Source organism: Diuraphis noxia, unplaced genomic scaffold, assembly GCF_037042655.1.
Source record: "Diuraphis noxia isolate RWA-SAM2 unplaced genomic scaffold, SU_Dnox_SAM2 contig0001, whole genome shotgun sequence".
NCBI classification, from domain to species: Eukaryota; Metazoa; Arthropoda; class Insecta; order Hemiptera; family Aphididae; genus Diuraphis; species Diuraphis noxia.
In genome coordinates this window covers 98,987,692-99,009,351 of record NW_028301711.1, presented here as the reverse complement: position 1 = coordinate 99,009,351, position 21,660 = coordinate 98,987,692, and the positions used below count along the sequence as shown (strand labels likewise).

The window sequence follows — 21,660 nt, the reverse complement described above, 5'->3', positions numbered from 1 at the left end:
CGAGTCACATAATATGAACATAGAAAACTTTGAGTTATTAAGAAACACAAATAATTTTAACACAGATATAATAATTGATAATTTTTCATTAACAGGTGTTTATAAAGAATCTCTCTTAAACAAAATACCTTCATTTCATGTCACTAGTAACTATTTTGTTGATGTTATGCATGATATGTTTGAGGGTGTTTGTCATTATGATTTATGCCATGTTATTAAATATTATACAGAGTATTTGAAACTTTTTTCTTTAGAAACATTAAATCGCCGCAAATCTAATTTTGAGTATGGAACAATTGAAGTAGGAAATATTAGCCCTCCTATTAAAAAAAAACATCTAGATAAATTCCATCTTAAAATGTCTGCTAGGGAAATGATGTCATTTGTTTTTTTTTTTCCAATAATAATTGGAGACCTAATACCAGAAAATGATGAAATTTGGGCATTTGTTATAGTTTTAGTTCAAATTATAGATTTATTACTATCATTTAAATTTACAGAAGAAAAAATAATTTTATTACAACAGCTTATAAAACAACATAACACTAACTATGTTTTACTCTTTGGAGATAATCTTAAACCAAAACATCATTTATTAATTCACTACCCTTCAATTATAAAATATTCTGGTCCACCTCGTCACTATTGGTGCTTTCGTTTTGAAGCAAAACACAAAGAATTAAAACTGTATGCTCATGCAACAACTTCTAGAAAACACATAACTTTAACATTAGCAAAAAAGTTTCAATTAAAATTTGCATACTCACTCATTCAACAACCTATACCCACAATTGTGTTAAAAGAAAAAGATATAGTTTTAAGCCAATATAGTGCCTTTATTTGTAATTCATTAAATATATTAGACTCTCAGTTCACCAGTTATAGAGAAATTGATTATAAAGGTACATCATATAAAAGGGGTTATTTTTTAACTGATTTTGTTAATGATAATATGTGTTTACATGAAATTATTGAAATTGTTATTATTCACAATGAAGAAAAAGACGTTAAGCTCTTAACACAACAAATAAAAGTTGAATATTTTCATCCTCATTATGAGTCCTATATTGTGGATTGTAGCAAAATTATATCAATGCTAAATTTCAATGATATAACATATTTTCATAGTTTTCCAATAAATATTTCTCAGCTTGCTAATGGGCAGTCTCTTATTAGGGCAAACGAATATTTATAATTGATTTTTTTTATTTTTATTTTTTATTATTAGCTGCTGGTATAAAACCATTTTAGCTCATTCTAATTGATTATTAATATATTTTAGTACCTTTCTTAAAAAACAAAATAAGTGTAAATACCAAATTGTATATTTTATATGTGTCTATATTTTGTTCATAACATAAATTTTAAGTGTTTTATTTAGGTAGTAAAGTGCAAAAATGCAAAATATTAACAATGACTTTAGCTCTTTTTATCAAGACTGCGGATATCTATTTCCAAACAACATTAATTTTTCTCAAAATAATAATAACATAGCTATGTCTCAGACAACATTTCCAACTATGAATGTTCAAAGCGACGATCTCAACCACAATGAAAGAAACAATATAGCATCAGAATCTGAAACCAATATCTTACCACAATATCAAAATGTCCAACTAAGTTTGTCAGAAGAAGATTCATCTGATATAAAACAACTACTAATAAGTTGGGATTTAAGTGATATAGTTGATACATGTTTGAGTAAGTATACCCAAATTTTAAAAGTTTATTTCATAAAAAAATGTAGCTTATGGAGTTATGCCCTTTTGATTTATCACCATTGATATCATTAATTTTAAAACATGAATCACAGCTTCTGTGCATGAACAATTATTTTTATCTTGATTTGATATTACAGAAGAACTAATTGATATAAGTATACTTAAGTCTATGGACAAGTCACAGTCAGAAAAACTTTTAACCTCATTTCCATATGGAATACAAATAAAATTTTGGAACTGTTTGAAATCTTGGCAAAGTACATTCAATGTTGACAATACAAATACTAGTGAACATCAAATTACAAAAAATAACATTCCTATTAGTTTGATTGAAAATGAAAAACCATTGATTAATTTAGTAAGCGTGTTCAATGACTGTTCCCAAGGTAAAAATGATAAAACAATTTGATATAGGTATAGAGTGTAACAGAAATATTTAACTAATATTCTAATTTATTAACTTAAAATTTAACTAAAAATTATTTAAATTAGGTACAGCAAAAATATGTCTTACATTAGTTCTGTAGACTTTAAATAGTTTCGTTACCCTCTGTATAATATGTATTAGGTATTTATTTATTTTTTTTGTGTGTATGTATCCAATGTATGGGTAAACTCTATATTTAATTTTATAAGTTATATGATATACAAACTATAGTTCTAGGTAGGTAATATGATAATGGTTTTTTAATAACAAATTAATAATTCTTTAGGTAAATTAATTGTTGATTATTTCAAAAATCACGGAAAACTCAATGATACATGTAGGAATATTTTGGTTGAAATTATAATTGCATATATGGTGAGACATGAAAAGCCAATGTCCATAAAAGTAGCACAAAATATTTCTTTGCAGATAATTAGTGCATTTCCTACTGAAATTAAGGTAATATATTTTAATATCACTAACTAGTTCTACTTATTTAAATATATTGTACAATTACCCAAAGAACTCTTTAATTTTTTTTATCCTATTGAAAAATTGATCCATTTGTGTTGCTATTAAAATATTTTAAAGCATTATTATGGTATTAATACAAATTATTTGTAGAGTACAATTTGTGCAACCATAAATTATTAACAAATTTCATAATTTAACTTTAAATTCATTTAAGTATATATTTTTAATGTTAATTTTTTTTCAGGAAATATATTTTGTAAGAGGTACAACTAATACTTCACCGAAAGGGAAACTATACGCTAAGTATTACAACTCACTACGGACATTAAAAAAAGGTGGATTACTTCAAAAATCCAAAAATAATGATAATACTAAAATTTTGACAAATAGTGTACAAGAATCAAATATTGGTAAAAACATTGATTCACTTTTATGTACTGAAAATAAATAAAATAAAATTGCTATTGAATTAGTTTTTCATTATTTTATTTTACAGAAAGTGAAACCGATATAGATGATCATCTGTCTTCAATAAGACACAACACATGCACTTGGCCTGATTTGGAAATACATTGGCAAGCTACAGTAAAATATAGATTAAACCATATTAAGACATGTGAAAATACAAAATCAATCATGGATACTTGGCCAAATTATAAATTTCCACTTGGTTACAAACTGGTACATAATATTCATTCATTAAAAATTATTTATTTAGAGTTTTATATTTAGGCATATTGTGTATTTTTGTTTTTAGATTGATATAGATTTCAAGTTTAAGTTCTCTCAATGTGAAAACATGTTGACAAACTATGATAAAATATATGATAAATTATTAAGCTTAATCAAGGTAAAAGTTAAGGACCCGGCTGCACAAAAAGTATTAACCGAAATGGAAAATACTGATATTGATGAAAGTGAGTATATGAACCTGATAAAATGTAATGTATCTTAATATAATGCCAAACAATATCATGTTAATATGTTTTATGTTAATGTAGTGAATTATATACTGTTGTGAATTTTTTAATAATTGTTTAATATACTTTATAATGGGATGAACATAATACAATAACATATTTTATGTTAATTACCAATAACAATCTGTTGTAAATAAAAATTAACCTTCTTTTACAAGTTTACAATGCTTAAATTGTGTTATGGCTTATGGTCAATGCTTCCAAACTTTAGTATACCTATTTTGGTTTTTCACGGGGGATTTTATCAAAAAATTAGTACCTATTCTTTATAATATTAATAATTTTGAAAATATTTTTATACATCATTGTAAGTAGGTAGGTAATAGAAAAATAATTTTTTTTTTATCATTTTGCAGGTTATTACTTTTTGTTATGAAAGTTAGCAACATTAATTTTTAATTTCTTATTCCTAAGCAAAATATTTTACAGAATACTTAAATACAGCGAAGTTCAATATACCATAATCGAATTTTGCACTATTTGTTTATGAATTGTAAATGTTTGTGTTCTCATATGTTCTTCTAAATACTAAACTTTAAATACTTGACACTAATTTATAACTCGTTAAAATTTGGATTTTCATGTAATAATTTCATCCAAAACTTTCCAAATATTCTGTTTGTCATACAATATTAAAAATATATATTACCATTAAAAATACTTCTAATAAAAAAAATTATTTTGTTATGAATCAAAGTTATGTACAAAAGATATTTTCATAAACATTTATAGGTTTTGTAGTAATGAATATTTTACATTAAATGAATTACATAGTATAGTTTTACTTTTTCTGATACAATCAATGTTTTTTTCAGATGGGCGTAATGCTTGTATTTTCTATCTTATTCATTCAGTACTGGTTCCAACATCCAAAATAATGAAGAAAGATAATAATAAACGTTCACTCATAAAATATTCTATCAAGGATTCTCAAACATCTTTCATAATTTTTGCTCATACCGTTGAAGAAATCGAAGAAACAATCAGTGCGTTGAGAGAAAAAGGAGATCCCATACAGCCATTTGTTATGGTAGTGGGTACTATTCTTAAACCTAAAGAAATTTTAGTTTTTTTTGACTATGCTAAATTTAAAGTTTACTCAGTTGTTAGAGCAGTTGATATTTGTTTTAAAATCATTCACTTATTTCATTTAAAATATCCATTAAAGTGTACTATGGTATGGCATTTTTTGCAAAAAATGTTGTATAAGTTGGAAACCCCTTATGATACTGTGTTCCCTCAAGTTTCTAAATTAATATGTGAGTTAATTAATTAGTTTAGTTAAGTAATTAAAAACTGTATATTTTAAATAATATTCTGCATCAACATTTTTCCTATATCTATTATGATATATATAATTATAATAATACATTTTACAAGTTTTCTTTGTATAATTTTATAATTTTTTATTTTGTATTCTTCATTATAACCAATCCAAGTTGGAGTTTGTGAAACAGAAAATATTTATTTTTATGATTACTATTAATTATGACTATTGTTATTGGAAAATATAAAGATGTCACAATTTATGTTAATTATATTTATTATTGGTTTATCTCTATACCTAATCTAACCTTTTAACATCACAAAAAAAAAAAAAAAAAATGGGAATAATATATTTTTTCATGATATTCATGAATTTAATTAAGTTTTGTTCAATTGTATTTTAATTGATTACTTGAATGAAATACTTGAAAAATATGCAAGGATTAATTGTAATTTAGGTATGGCCGCTGGTATGGGTGGAAAGCTTCATGACTAAATAATATATATAAGAGGTGACTTACCTGTAATGTTTTTTTATAAACATAAAAAATAACCATACCAAAAAAATAAACATGTCAATTCAAAACGTTTGTTTATTAATTTGACAATCTAATTTTTTTAATTGAAAAATAAATAGTTATTGTGTCAATATCTGGTTTTATAAATTAAAAAATAAATTTATTTACTCAACAAACTATACTTTTTATGTTAATAAAGCTATTTATAAACTTATAAATTTGAGTTTAAACTTGTCAAATAAATTGTGTATTTTCACAAATAAGTAGTTATTGAGTTAACTCCAAATATATCATTTTAATAGTTTTATTGTCAATTTGATAATACAATAGTTTGTTATTTGATAAAGTCAACATATAATTTTATAATTTTATAACTGGGATTCTACAATATTATTGTTATATCTTCATTAACAATTTTGTTGGTTTCATTTTGACAATTATATTGTTGGAAGTATACTAACCACTATTTTGTTGAATCACCTATGATTTTTATCAATGTTACAGTGTTATTTTTTTCAGTGTATGTTAAATAAGTATTTTGGTAACTGACTTATTAGATAAATTGAAAAAAAGTATTTCACAACTCACAAGTTAATATATTAAATATTAAATTTGTTCTTAAAAGCATTTAAAATGTATTAAAATACTTTCTGAATGAATATTTTTATATCTGTATTTAAATACATTTTTAAAAGTATCTTTTACAAGACTGATATTAGGTTATTACTTCAATAAAAAACAATATTACTTATTAGCAATATACAAAAAATATAATGAATAGCAAAATGCACAGGTATTAGGTATAATATATTTAACAAATACAAATTAATCATAGTCTACTCTATACTTATCTAAATAGGTACTATTTATATGAATATATAATGCATTAACATAAATTTATACATACATGAGACACTTATAGACACAATAAAATATTAATTATAATTAAACAAATAATTTATGATAATTATTAACATATCTATAATCTATATAACATAAATATCAAACTATATAAATTAATTGTTTATTATAAGTCTAATTATTGAAAAAAAATGTCAATAATTAAAATACTGAACATTTTCTATAGTGATAAAATCAATTAAAGAATATATATTTTTTATTAGCATTATGTTGTTATTGTATTTTAAAACAGTGTGAAAAATATATAAAAGCAAAACAATTAGGTAGGTAAAATACAATATGAATTGTGATATATGATATAAATACATTCATTTTTCAGAATATATATATATGTATATTATATGCTTATTCTATATTTTAATAATTTATTACATATAATTTTGTTCAGACAATAAAAATTATGTTAGTTAATAAGCATAGGCGAATCTACAGGGTGTGCCTGGTGTGCCAGGGTGCGGGTGCGGGGTGCGCAGTCACACCCTGCGACTCGTATAAAGTTGTGTAGGGCCCATAATACTCATTTCAGTTACAATGGTATTGAGTCTAAACATTAAACAATTTGTATTTTAATTTTAATACATTTTTATGGGTACAAATATTGTCAATAAATGTTATCGTGATAAGCATAGTTGATAAGAGATCAGCAATATTATCAAGAAAAGAGAAAATATGTATGTTTATTTATAGCACTGCTATAGTCGTAATTTATATTCATAATCATAGTTATTTTATGTAATTTAATTTTACCAGTAATTATTATTTTTATGGTTGACAAAATGAAAAATACTTTATTTCGTATAAAGTATTATTGTATTAACATTTAACACAGAAAAATAAAGCTTAATATCATGTCGCCTAAGAATTCAAGTGGTCACTTAAAAAGAGTGTTAAAACAAAAAAAAGATGCAGAACTGAAAAAAATGAAAGGTTTATTAAACAAATTTTTGAACAAAATTGATTCAAGTAAGTACCTATATACTTGAATACTTCATTCTAATAAATAATATAAATATCTTGGTATTTAATTATGATAAATTGCATTAATTAATATCATTGTTCTTATTTAGTTTTATTTGATACCTACCTATTAATTATTGATAAAAAAATATAATATAGTTTACATCTACTATATATTGACTTACTATTCTCTATACTTTATAATTATTAAACATATTTCAAAAATATTTTTTTTTAAGAAATTTGAAAAAATTGTTCAATTGTATTTATATTATTTAGGTAGTATTTGATAAACTGGGTGAATAACTATTATAGCTGTATTATTTAATAATGACAAATGCAATGAGCTGTGTACCTACCTAGTTATTATTTTTTTTTTTATACTGCAATCATAACCCATACAATTATACAAATATTTTAATATTTATGCTACTTATTAGTTTAACTAGCACATTAAAATCATATATTTTTGCTATAGTTATTTATAGTTTTTTATTAAAAATGATGATATTTGTACTGTGAATGCTAACGATAGATTTGAAATTAAATTAAATTAAATTCAGGTACAATAAAGTATAATATAATTACCTATTACTATTTAATACTGTAATAAAATTGTATAATTTATTTAGAATTTATTCTACTTATTAGTTTATTGAGTTAAAATTCATATATTTTTTTAATTGTGATAGTTGATGATGACAAATGTAATAAAAATGTTGATAATATTGATGGTTGTATGAATAATTGTACTGAAGATGTAAATGGTAAAGTAGCCATGGGATATTCAGGTACATAAACTATGTAGTTATTTTTATTTTATACCATAATACATAAAATATGGATAAAATTGTATAATTTATTTAGAATTTATTCTACTTAATAATTAACTGAGTTAAAATTCATATATTTTTTTAATTTTGATAGTTGATGATGACAAATGTAATAAAAATGTTGATAATATTGATGGTTGTATGAATAATTGTACTGAAGATGTAAATGGTAAAGTAGCCATGGGATATTCAGGTACATAAACTATGTAGTTATTTTTATTTTATACCATAATACATAAAATATGGATAAAATTGTATAATTTATTTAGAATTTATTCTACTTAATAATTAACTGAGTTAAAATTCATATATTTTTTTTAGTTGTGACAGTTAATAATCAGACAAACGATAGTAAAATTTCAATAATTAATGATTTATTCATTATTGGATCCTGCAAATAAGTTACCAACAAATACTGTTGAACTGAGGAACAGAATACTTCAAGGACCATATCAGCCCGAGCTTACAATTTATCCAAGAACACAACAAGGAGATAAGAAACGTTCGTTTCAAGCAAATTGGTTTAAGATTTATAAATGGCTTGAATACAGTCCAAGTTTAGACAAAGCATTTTGTTTTTCATGCCGTTTCTTTAGAGGAAGTAATTTAAATTTAGGGCAAATTGACTATACTTTTTCAGTTAACGGTTTTACAAACTGGTATAAAAGTCAGGAGTCTTTTAGAAAACATCAGTTATCTAAATACCATCTCCTTAGCTCTGACTCATTAAAACAATATCTCGATTGCAAACCTATAGATGTTTTATTGAATCATGAAATGGAAATTATACATACAAAGAAAGAAGCTGATCGTAAACAAAATCGAAAAGTTATGGAGCGATTAATTGACGTTGTAATTTGTTTATCAAAGTGTGGAAAACCATTACGAGGACACGATGAGTCAGAAAAAAGTCTTCAAAAAGGACTTTATCTTGAGATAGTCCAATTATTAACCAAATATGATCCTGTACTAAAAAATCATTTTGAAAATGGTCCAAAAAATGCTAGATATACAAGTAGTTCCATTCAAAATGACTTAATTTTTTCCATTCAAAATGTTGTCAAACGGTCAATAAAAGAAAAATTTAATCAAAAATATATTTCAATCATTGCAGATGAAACGAGTGATGTTGGGCACCATCAACAAATTTCTATAATCTTTCGTTATTTTGATAATTCAACAAAAAGACCAGTTGAAGTATTTGTTGGTTTAAGAAGACTTCATTCTGTCAAAGCAGAATCAATATTTTCTGTTCTTGATGATATAATGATAGAATACAACCAAAACTGGAACTCTGTACTAGCTGTTTGCTTTGATGGGGCATCAACAATATCTGGTCACATCTCTGGGGTACAAGCTCGTTGTAAACAAAAGAATAACAAAATAATTTATGTACATTGTTATGGACATTGTTTGAATCTTGCATTAATAGATTCAATTTCAAAAAAAAATGGATCTCAGATTAATAACAGAATTATATTTGACTTCTTAGGAACTGTACAGTTTGCATATACGTTCATTGAAGGTAGCCCATCACGCCATGCAGTTTTAGAAAAAATTTCAAATGAATGTAATCAAAAATTAAAAACATTAAAATCATTGTCTACAACAAGGTGGGCTTGTAGGGCCGAAGCTATTTCTGCTATTAAATTTAATTACAGCATTTTATTAAAAGCATTAGAAGAAATTTGTGATAGTACTCAATTTTGTGAATACAGAGCCAAAGGTCTTGGACTCTTAAGTCAAATGAAAAGTTTTAATTTTGTTTTTGCCTTATTTACAATGGAGCCTATTTTACAAATAATTCTAAAAGTGAGTTCAGCTCTTCAATCTCCAGTTTTAGATTTAGTATCAGCTGTTGAGTTGATTAAAAATTTGAAATCAGCAATTGTCAGAATAAGAAACAATCCTGAAGAGTATGAAGAAGTTTACAGACAAACAATTGATATGTGCAATAAACATGAAATTACCATTCCAGAGGTAAAAAAAAGAAAAGTTTCTGTGAAAATTGATACAAACAAAACCACTCAATATTTTACAGAAACAATTTATGATGAAATGAAGATCAATGTATTTTTCTTATTGCTAGATGATTTAATTGGAGAAATTGATAAAAGATTTTTAACAAAAACATTAGACATTATAGGTGCTGTAGGTAATCTAATTAAGTTAAATCTGAGTAAATATGATTACACTATGTTAGCAGATTATTTCAAAATAAATGTAACCGAATTAACAACAGAAGTAAAATTATTAAAAGAAGCTGAAAATATTCCATCTGGAACATGTTCACATACTGTCTATAAATGGTTAGATTGGTTGGCCATTTCAAATCGACAAGATGTATTTAACAGTTTCAATCAAGTATTATCAATGTTTGTAGTGATACCCGTAACTAGTTGTGGATGTGAGCGTATTTTTTCAAAAATGACTATTGTTAAGTCTAAGTTAAGGTCCACTATGTCTCAAGATCGCTTAGAATCTCTCTTATTTTTATTTGTGGAGCAGGAATTAACTAACTCAGTGGACATAAATAATGTAATTGAAGAGTTCAAAGTTATGACTCCTAACCAAAGAAGACTAATTTTATAAAATGTACCTATAAAAAATAGTTGTTAATTATTACCAGTTATATTATATATTTGATACGATTCTTTGTTATAATTATAATAAAATTAAGTTATATATTTAATGCATTTCTTTGTTATTAATGATAATAAAATTAAGATGTTATAGGTATTAAACTTCCAAGAATTTTAAACATAATTGATTAACAATTTAATTGTTGGTAGACGTATGTCCAAAAAAAAATAACTGAGTAACATACTAACATAATTTATATAGAACTTTGCAATAGTTGTAGTTTATTAAATTGAATAATTTTGAAATATAACATGTATATTTTACAGCACGAAAAATAGCATCTAAACTAGGTAATACAAATGCATCTTAATATTATTTAATATTATTAATATTGTGATTTAAAATGGGAAACATATTTTAAACGTGTGATAACTGAGAGGTATTTTGAACTACAGAGGGCCTTTTTGAGGTAAAGGCACACCCTGCTATGAATTCCTAGATTCGCCTATGTTAATAAGAATACCACAAGCAGTACTCAATGTTATTAATACCTACTAAAGCTATTTGAAAATGAAACAATTGTTTTTACATTCAGTTGTTATTTATTCACCAAGAATTACATTTAATGAAATAATAAAATGTATTAGGTTCTACATCAAATTTGCATATACTTATTTGTAAATTACATGATGTATAGAATTTTTAACTGAAATCTATAAAAATTAATGTTATAAAAACATGATGATCTCATGTTAATAGAGCTAAATATTTATTTAAAACATTTTATTAATACCAAAAACAAAATTAATTTTCAAAAAAAAAGTCCAGAGTTATTTTAATTAGTATTTATAAATGAAACATTTAATTCCATAATAGTTACTAGTTAGATGCTTTCTACTAATATTTCATATCCTATTAAGTACTTAAATTATTATGTACTGTATGTCTGTATATTATATTTGTATTCATATTACACTTTTATACATAGGCGTGCGCACAGGGCGTGCCGGGCGTGCCTAGGCACGCCCCGAGATTTTTCAAGGGCCAAAGCGCCCTATGTTTCAAACATGCTTCTTATCAGTACAGGAAAACTGGGGTATCACCAAGTCATCCTTATCCATGACAACAATACATAAAAAAAATATGGTTCAATATTTTTAACTTTTGAAAGGGCTACACTGCAAATCCCGTCCGCGAAGCGGTTTCAACATTATACTATAAGGTATAAGCATGAACATATAATAATAAGGACTGGCCACTGGATAAGAAAAGTGAATTCCATCTGTCACGTTATCAAACAGAATCGCCACCAAGCGCTAGTAGTCGGTTCGCCCTGTTAATTCATATTTCAATTACGAAATACACCAATTATTAACGTGCATTTTGTTAGCAGATTTTTTTTTATATCCTGTATACAAAATTTCTACCAGAAGGAATGCTTCGATTTCAACCACGGTAGATTATAATCCACCGTGATTTCAACATATTATAGTACCTTATGGCTTATCTTTTAGCAAATTGGATCAAGATGGTACTTTAGAGAGGTCATTTTCTCATTATTTATTTAATACCACGCGAAAAACTACTGACAAATTACGAAAAACCACTTAAAATGGGATTTTAATTTCTTACGCTTTGTTTATCACCATGGAAACGAATAAAAAATAAAAACATTATAATATTAATTCAACTTAAAGACTATAATAAATTAAAAAAATTAAAAAAATCCAGACTGATAAACTGTCTCCGCTCAGAATCATTTTACTTATACAATGATATTTTATCATTGAATTCAAGTTTAATACAATTCATTATACATTGACCCACTTGTAATCTACTGTACAGCAGAGCGACATCCACTTACCTTCTTTTTTAAATACTTTTTTTAAGGAAAGTACCTACTAAATACGGTATTTAGAATACCTACTTTTTGTGAAGTATTCCGAATACTTAGGAATATTATTATCATAAAGTATTCAAATACATATTATTCTAAATACTTTTTTTTTAATTATTCGGAATATGTATTTGAAATACTTTTAAAAAGTATTTTACCCAAGTCTGAAAAATTCTATAATTACTTAATAGTAATTGTTATAGGCATATTGTTAATAATAATTTATTAGTTATTACTGTTAGGTTTGTATACAATTAAGTAATAATTTTGTTAAAGCCTTGAGATTAAAAAGAAAAATATTAAAACAAATAATAAAAAATTAACTTTTTTGATCAAATTAATTATAATTATACACATTAATTAACAAAAAAAATAATAAAATAAAAATAAACACAGCATTAAAATCATAACATGGTACATTGCTAAGTTTTTGTAAATTTTGCTATTTTTTTTTTAGTCATATTATCTTTCTTAACATCTGAGTTGTGTTTGTAAGAAAACTGCCTCATCCTCATATTAATATAATATCTGATACTAAATGCAATTATTTGCTCGCTGTGTTCAAAGCAAGGGAAATATAAAGTATTATTCTCCAACAAATCTGCTAAGATTAATTCACACACATCAGCCATCATACAATATTTACAAAATAAATCTTCCATTTTACAAATAAAATTAAAAAAATATTTGTTTGGGTGTAATAAAAATCCTCTAGATTTCATGTTTGTAAGACGAGCAACCGGTTCAAATGAAACATTGGACTGTATTATTGCTGAACGACAAACTGCACACTTACTGTAGCGTAAAACTTGTTTGCATAAATATCCAGTTACATAATAAATTACACAGTCAACTACTGGTGCCAAAAAACTATCATGGTCATTATTTTCAACTACATCATCAATAGTCCAGTCATCTTGTTCAATGGCAAAATCTAATTTTACACGAATGGTTTCCAACACTGATTTTTTTTCTGGATTCTTATATATGTTTTTGATACTATCCAAGCTAATTAAACTTTTGGAAGGTTCATTGTTCTCAACAATACAGTTTCCAGTTTTTGGAGGTTTTAATACACTATACACTGATAACATTTTATATAGTTGTAAAAACGTTGGTGTAGCTGGATGATCGTTAGCACCACCTGCCTGGCGAACTGTACCAAAGAATCTCTAAAAATATTAATTTTATCAATTAAATATTTTAAATTATGAGCAAAGCGAGTAGCAAAAAGCTTTTTCATTACTTCTGCTGAATCTTGGTTTATTTTGCCAGTGAGAACATAATTCATATTATACTTATCCCTTAAATAACAGCAAATTTGAATTGAAGAAGTGAGAGTTATTCTTAATCCTTCAGCTGTGTTGCTTGTTAGAAAGTGTTCAGGCTTTATGAGTTTATCAACAACTCGTTGTTCCCAATCATCCAACCACTTTAGAGTACTTTGTAAGACCTGAATGTTAAAAATTTTAAAAACACACATTTTAAATTCAATACTCACAATCCAAAAGTAAATAGTGGTTACAAGCAGTAAGCAAGCTTTTATATGTTTTAAATACAGAAAAAAAATTCAAGATTTTAACTGTCAGTTAACTTCCAACTTCCATAAGTACTTGAGTAGAAATTAAAATAAACATTCATTATTTTAAATTTTAGACCATATAAGCCAATAGCAAGTGCCAATTCTGAATATTTAAACTTATAGTAAGGGAAATATATAATATATAAAAATAGGGTTTTAATGTTATGTAAATTGTTTGCTACATGCAAAAATAAAATAGCAAAAAGCTGAAACTATAAAATTATCTCATATATTATATAAGTGATTATCTTTGCTTAAAAGCTAATCACTTATGAAAACATAACCACTGCCAATTGCTATTTCCAATAAAATATAGTAGATATTGGATCTAATACTGGTTAGAAATTCCTGTGTTAAACCATCAGTTAGGTTAGGTAGGTAACTGTAAAAAAAATTTGATTAATTATGTATTTATATTTTATAAAATTGACTAAATATTTGAACTAAAACAATAACTTACAATATACTCTTTAGAATTAGGAGAAATCCCTTCATTAATTAACTTGCGGTTGAGTGCATCAAATGTCATATTCATTTTTAAACAAAACTCTTTTGTTGCACTAGAATCTTTTAGTTGAGAACAATAAGGACGATAAAACTCTAAGCCTTTTGCCATTGAATTACTTAGTACCTTTAACATTTAGATGATGAATAATATAACATAACTATTAACAACAGTGAGGATACCTGTTACCTGTACAGCTAACCGAACTCTCATTTTGGATGAACTATTCAGAGTTAAATGGGAAGCAGAAATTTTTGGACAGACTCTTAATTCTCCATTATTCAGATTGTCTTGATCATACACAATTTGAAAATGGTTCCATTCAACAAATGGTTCATCTTGGTTAATCTGAAAAAAAAAATAACAATGTAATTTATTTATTGCAATTTAATATTGTATAATATAGGTAACCTTAAGTTTTTTTTGATTATAAAGCCTGTTTCTGATGTTTTTGAATAAATGTGGTGTATCTGAGAAGATAAAAACTTTTCGATCAGGATCATTTGGGTGTTCAAACCAATTTTTTACTGAATTTAATTTTGCACTTATGCCCATTTCAATCCAAAATTTCCGGTTTGGTGCAGCTCCATCGCATACTATACCATGTATGAAAGCACCAGCTTTTTCAAGCAGAGTAATTGCTTTTAATACCAGTTGAGCTATGACGACACCTTTTGTCGGACCTCTTGAAGCAAATACCCCAACGGGTTGTGCATAATTATCATTCAACGGTACAAACAAAAACACCAGACCATGATTAGCCTTGTCATTAAATGATTGACCTTTATCACCATCATCTCCAAAATCAATGAGACCTATGACATTTAAAAAAAATAAGTGGTTAAATAGATACTATGTATAAAAATTAAATTTGTATATAGGTACCTGTATAAGTTAGATTTTCAGAATTTACTGATACACTTTCACGGGTAGAAATCTCATCAAAAATTAATATTCCATGACGCTTAAACTCATCTTTTTGAGCAAGATGTAGAGCAAATAATTCTAAAAATTTCTCATCGAACCCACATTTAGTGTCAATACATGAAAGGTGTCTAAAAACAATAAATGTTATAAAATTAATTAAATTAATAAAATAAATTACTTAATTTATTACCTTCTTATTGATCTTACACAAGGTAGAGGTAAAATGTCATTTTTCAATAAAAAGCTATATCCACAAGGAGACCGTATGTGAAAAAGCATACACAATAAACTCCAATTTTCCGAATATCGTCGACCTTTTTTGTTCTTGACTTTGGAAGCTGAAATAATTTCATTTACTGCAATACGCTGATTATAAGGTAGAACACTTTTGTCTAGTCCATCTTCAAGGTTTAATGAAGAGACTGCTGACATTTTGTCATATAGATAAGAAATATTAGTTTTTAGTTTTTTGTTGAGTGCTTCAGCTCGAACTTTTTTTTGCCTGATTAATTTATACTTCATTTGTAGTCTTTTTAATTGTGGTTGTTTACTTGGACTAAGCAAAATATTAATTTTCCTAGAAGTTGTATCAATATTTTTTGACATCCGAAGTTTTTTTCGATTCACACTTCGCAAGGCACAAGTACAATACTGGCAAATATCTTTTTTTTCAATAATAAATTGACATGAAATGTGTCGAATATTTCCAATTGGATCAACATAAGAGTTTTGTGTCTTCAAATATGAATCTACTTTGTACCCTTTACAAATATTTGAACTATCAAATTTATTTAAAAGTTCTTCCAAAAGTGTAACACTAGTTATTTCTTGAATACCAAATATGCTTATAGAAATTTCTGTATTTAAAACCAAACAACTGGCCTTTAAATTAATATTCAAGCAAACTCTTTTGAAAATAATAGGAGTGGGCATTTCAGTGTCATTTCCTATTGTAATATAATAGGAAAAAAAGATCAATTTGTTGGGTATATCATGCCTACTCCATGCTGTAGGAAAAACAATGGTGTTAATATTTTCTTGCATAGTCTTAAAAGAAAATGGTTCAACGGTATTTTGTTTTTCAGGTTCAGTGTTATTAAAACATTCTTTGTCAACAGATAGATTGGAAATAATTTCACCAAATGGCTTATGAGTATTAATTGCCATTTTTTTCCGTTTTATTGGGCTGTGTCGTAGTAAAGGTGCTTTTCTTGGGTTTGAGTATTTCGTAAGATATTTTGGGCAGTTTTGAAATATAGAAGGGACTGCTCCTTCTTGTAATCTAGGTATTTGATACAAAGCCTACAACAAATTAAAATATTCAATAATTAATAAGAACTTCAACAACTGAAAACTTTTTCATACCCAATTAAATATTGCAAAAAAATAAATTTCAAATTAAAATAGGTACCTAGATAGGTTAAAAAAAAAATTAAATAAAACTCTTTTAATAGTTAAATTTAACAATAAAATTTATTTCCAAATAAACACAACCATAGAATATTAGAAATTATAATCACTATCGTCAAAACAAAAATATAATATTCCAAGACTGTTGTCACGAACTCACGACTCGTGTAGTAATTACTGACATCTAATACTCATTCGTATTTTTGCCTTTTGCGTTAACCTTAATGTTAACAGTTGAAAGCTAAACTTCCTTAGTGTCCAAAGTTATTATTTAATTAAATATTACATAATATTTAAATAAAAACCCATTACCTAGTTATTGTTTTCTTAGTGTGCATAGTGTAATACTTTAAACATTAAAAATGAAATCAAATAAAAGAGCCGGTCAGCAAATAACAGATTTTTTTCCAAAAAAATCGATGTGTAGTTCAGGTAAGCTGTTTAGCACTTTACAAGTTATTTAATGCTGACATGTTTTTGTATATAAGTTGTAGTTTTTTATATAAACTTAACAGATAAATTGTAATTTTTTTTTTTAGATTTAAACGAATGTAACACAAATGAAATAATAAAAGAAGGTAAATGTTTGTCTTTAATAATTAAAATTGTTTATATTATATTATATTTTAAATTCTGAGCTATTTTATAAATTTAATATTGTAACTTAATTAACAACTCAAAATTAAATTGGTAATGAAAAGTTTTAGTGCTATAATTATAGTACCTACCCATTTTTTTGGTTAGATGTTTCTAAAAAAATAATTTGATTATTAAATTATAAAATGCATAATATTATGTTACTTATAACAATTGCCAAATCGTTTTGTTACTTGTTCAATATAAATAATAAATATAATAACCTTTTATTTCAATACCTATATTAAAATAAATGTTATATGTTAAATCTAAATCTCAATTTTTTTTTTAAAATAAATTAGATGAAATGAAGATATCAGTTTATTATGAACTACTTGATGATTTATTATCGGCAATGGATTTAAGATTCAATCAAGAAACTTTAAGCTTAATTGAAGCTATTGCTAGTCTGCTACACATGGAAATAAAACCTGAAATGATTGATATTTTGGCTAAGTTCTCAAATACATCAAGTACAGATCTAAAAACTGAAATAAACCTTTTAAAACATTTGCCAAAATCTGATAAACCAAATGGTACATCTAGTGAGTCCATTTATTTGTGGCTTGATTGGCTGAAAACTAACAATAGTATTTCTACCTACAGTTGTTTTTACGGACATTTCTCCAGCCCCCCCAACACCAATTATGTTTATCAAAACATAACTTAAGGTTTGTAAGTCGTTTGTAAAGTTTTGTAAAAACAAAATTTTCGTTTGTAAAGAAAATCGAAAAAAGTTATGACCATTTCAGGGTGGGGGGGCTGGAGAAATGGGTGAAAACCACGGGATTTGGAAAAACCAAACTTTTTTCGGCTCAGTCGTTTGTAAGTCGTTTGTAAAGTTCTGTAAAAACAAAATTTTCGTTTGTAAAGAAAACCGAAAAAAGTTATGACCATTTCAGGGTGGGGGGGCTGGAGAAATGGGTGAAAACCACGGGATTTGGAAAAACCAAACTTTTTTCGGCTCAGTGGTTTGTAAGTCGTTTGTAAAGTTTTGTAAAAACAAAATTTTCGTTTGTAAAGAAAACCGAAAAAAGTTATGACCATTTCAGGGTGTGGGGGCTGGAGAAATGGGTGAAAACCACGGGATTTGGAAAACCCAAACTTTTTTCGGCTCAGTCGTTTGTAAAGTTCTGTAAAAACAAAATTTTCGTTTGTAAAGAAAACCGGAAAAAGATATGACCGTTTCAGGGTGGGGCAAACTTTTTTCGGCTCAAACGTTTTTTGTAGATTGGTAATTACCTATTTATATAGGTAGTACAAATTATTTTTACCAATAAAAATATATACTTAAACATAGGCAAATTAAAATGGACAAATTCTTTTATTTTTTTGAGTCCCTTAGTTTCACCAAATGTCTATATATCGTCAACGGTTTATTATAAAAACATAAATTTAACATAAAATTATTTTTAAATAAATACAATTTTTGAAACTTCATATATAGCTTGCTATTTGAAAATCAAAAGTCGATAATGTTTTATCCAACAAGGGAGGTAGATAAAAATGTAAAAATTATAAAAATAATGTAAAATTGTAGAAACTTATGTTTTAAAATAAATTATATAAAACCAATACAGTTCCTGTTAAATTTAAAAACGTATAGAAACGTTAAGAAACTTAACACAATTAATAAATATAATAAATTATTAGACTTATGAGTTAGGTACCTATTTAATATTTTATAATATTCAATATAATATAATATAGTTATAAAAAAATTCAATCGTACCCGTGCGTTTTTTTAGGAAAATTTAGTGAGGGAGCTATAGTAAAGGAGTCCTATAAATGTATAATAATTTAAAAAAATAAACTATTTCTCTTTGCAAATATTTATTGAAATTTCTGTATTATCATGGAAAAAAATCATATACCTTGTTAACAAATAAAAATATTATAGTAAAATATTAAACTATTGTAAAACAAAATTAAGTTCTCCTTTGTAAAAATATTATTTTTAATGCTTTCAAATTAAATTATGTACATTTTTTAAAAAGTTAACTTGCTTCCAATTGTATAATTACAATTATTAAGTACCTATGAGTATTGCATGATATTTTCAGAACTTTTTCTTACAAAATATCGTCTAACAAATAAGACTAGTAAAGTAGTAAGTAGTTAAGCCACCTCCAAACTCAATGCTACATAATGTATGTAAACCTTTAGGTACCGGTATTCCGGGGTAAATCTAAGTATTAGATATTATTAATTTTTCTGTAATTTATAAGCATTTTCAAGTTTACTAGTAATATTTTAAATGCTCGTAACTTACATAAAAATTAAAATATCGTAAAACAACCAATGTAACAACACAAGTGTTGTTCTTAACTTTAGGTTTAAAAAAAGAGGAATTCAATGCCTATACTAATATTATATTGTAAAGAATTATAAGCCATGCCTATGTAGATTATCATGATTAGAGCGTGGATTTACATGCAATTGCATATTTCTTTCCTTTTAATATTTTTGGATTTTTATCAGTTATCTCCACGAATCATCATAATTTGAAGCTAATGGCGAAATTTTTTTTTGCATATTTCTGCATGTTTAAAGATTATTGCATATTATTGCATATTTTGACAAAATTTAAAATTAATTGCATATTGAAGCGAAAATTTAAAAAATATTTTGTCATGTAGAAAAATTAAAACTAAATTTCGAGAACGTTCAGATCGAAGATCTTTATCAAGACCCGAAAATACTAAGTTGCTTCAAATATGCCCCAATAACTTCAGTTTTCACGTCGAACGTTCGTTCTCTGCAGTCTTTAAAAATATGTTAACCAATAAATGACACAGCTTCACAGAAGAAAAACTTGAAAAGCATAGGTACCTATGATTATTCATTTTAATCATAAATAAAATTTCAAAAAAAAAATCAAGTTCAGAAAATTCCCAAAATTTTTTTTTTGTAAATTTTAAATAAATAAAAATTTCTTGCATATATTTTACATATTTTCATAATTTTGACTGCATATTTTTTTACATATTTTCATTATTTTGACTGCATATTTGTTGCATATTTTCATGATTATTACTGCATATTATATGGCATATTTCGATACTTTTAAGTACATACAAATCCGCGCTCTAAATTCATGATATTTATAAGCAATATTTTTATCGTAATACAATTTAAAAAAAAGTATCAGCATAATCAGATGTATCAGACTTACATAGACGAAAAACAATAAACCACAAATAAGCCATTGAAGTTCAATAATTATTGAAGAATACATAGTAAGTATCACTTCTTTAGAGTTTATGAATAAAAAAACAGATTGTGACCGACTTGGACCCAATTTCCCCAGCCTCCCACCCTGAAATGGTCATAACTTTTTTCGGTTTTCTTTACAAACGAAAATTTTGTTTTTACAGAACTTTACAAACGACTTACAAACCACTGAGCCGAAAAAAGTTTGGTTTTTCCAAATCCTGTGGTTTTCACCCATTTCTCCAGCCCCCCTACCCTGAAATGGTCATAACTTTTTTCGGTTTTCTTTACAAACGAAAATTTTGTTTTTACAAAACTTTACAAACGACTTACAAACGACTGAGCCGAAAAAAGTTTGGTTTTTCCAAATCCCATGGTTTTCACCCATTTCTCCAGCCCCCCCACCCTGAAATGGTCATAACTTTTTTCGGTTTTCTTTACAAACGAAAATTTTGTTTTTACAAAACTTTACAAACGACTTACAAATTACTGAGCCGAAAAAGTTTGGTTTTTCCAATTCCTGTGGTTTTCACCCATTTCTCCAGCCCCCTTACCCTGAAATGGTCATAACTTTTTTCGGTTTTCTTTACAAACGAAAATTTTGTTTTTACAAAACTTTACAAACGACTTACAAACCTTAAGTTATGTTTTAATAAACATTATTGGTGTTGGGGGGGGGGGGGGGCTGGAGAAATGTCCGTGTTGTTTTTATAAAACCTTACAATTGTTTACTATTATACCAGTCACTAGTTGTACATGCGAACGAGTCTTTTCCAAAATGACAATTGTAAAATCAAAACTTAGAAGTAC

The 21,660-nt window shown here is 26.1% G+C and overlaps 3 protein-coding genes across 3 annotated transcripts; all 3 read left to right on the top strand.

Moving 5' to 3' along the window:
• The first annotated feature begins 1,320 nt into the window (after positions 1-1,320).
• On the top strand, positions 1,321-3,384 carry LOC149062734 (uncharacterized). The gene is made up of 6 exons (XM_089215392.1): positions 1,321-1,701; positions 1,859-2,107; positions 2,435-2,607; positions 2,867-3,032; positions 3,119-3,303; positions 3,355-3,384. The coding sequence occupies exons 1-6, from the start codon at positions 1,398-1,400 to the stop codon at positions 3,382-3,384; spliced, it is 1,107 nt and encodes a 368-aa protein (XP_089071518.1). The 5' UTR covers positions 1,321-1,397.
• A 37-nt stretch (positions 3,385-3,421) lies between these two features.
• On the top strand, positions 3,422-4,878 carry LOC149062733 (uncharacterized). Its single transcript, XM_089215286.1, has 2 exons — positions 3,422-3,539; positions 4,418-4,878. The coding sequence occupies exons 1-2, from the start codon at positions 3,422-3,424 to the stop codon at positions 4,876-4,878; spliced, it is 579 nt and encodes a 192-aa protein (XP_089071412.1).
• A 3,588-nt stretch (positions 4,879-8,466) lies between these two features.
• Positions 8,467-10,689, top strand: LOC107167601 (zinc finger MYM-type protein 1-like). The gene is made up of 2 exons (XM_015516734.2): positions 8,467-9,622; positions 9,773-10,689. Exons 1-2 carry the CDS (start codon positions 8,467-8,469, stop codon positions 10,687-10,689), a joined length of 2,073 nt encoding a protein of 690 aa, XP_015372220.2.
• The last annotated feature ends 10,971 nt before the right edge of the window (positions 10,690-21,660 follow it).

Bases quoted from the DNA above. Each gene is read 5' to 3' on its own strand.
- LOC107167601 (XM_015516734.2), top strand. From the start codon at position 8,467: ATGATTTATTCATTATTGGATCCTGCAAATAAGTTACCAACAAATACT. The intron at 9,623-9,772 runs GTAGCCCATCAC...TTTTATTAAAAG, and splicing joins TGCATATACGTTCATTGAAG to CATTAGAAGAAATTTGTGAT.
- LOC149062734 (XM_089215392.1), top strand. From the start codon at position 1,398: ATGCAAAATATTAACAATGACTTTAGCTCTTTTTATCAAGACTGCGGA. The intron at 2,608-2,866 runs GTAATATATTTT...ATTTTTTTTCAG, and splicing joins CATTTCCTACTGAAATTAAG to GAAATATATTTTGTAAGAGG. The intron at 3,304-3,354 runs GTACATAATATT...TTTTATATTTAG, and splicing joins TTCCACTTGGTTACAAACTG to GCATATTGTGTATTTTTGTT.
- LOC149062733 (XM_089215286.1), top strand. From the start codon at position 3,422: ATGTTGACAAACTATGATAAAATATATGATAAATTATTAAGCTTAATC. The intron at 3,540-4,417 runs GTGAGTATATGA...TGTTTTTTTCAG, and splicing joins AAATACTGATATTGATGAAA to ATGGGCGTAATGCTTGTATT.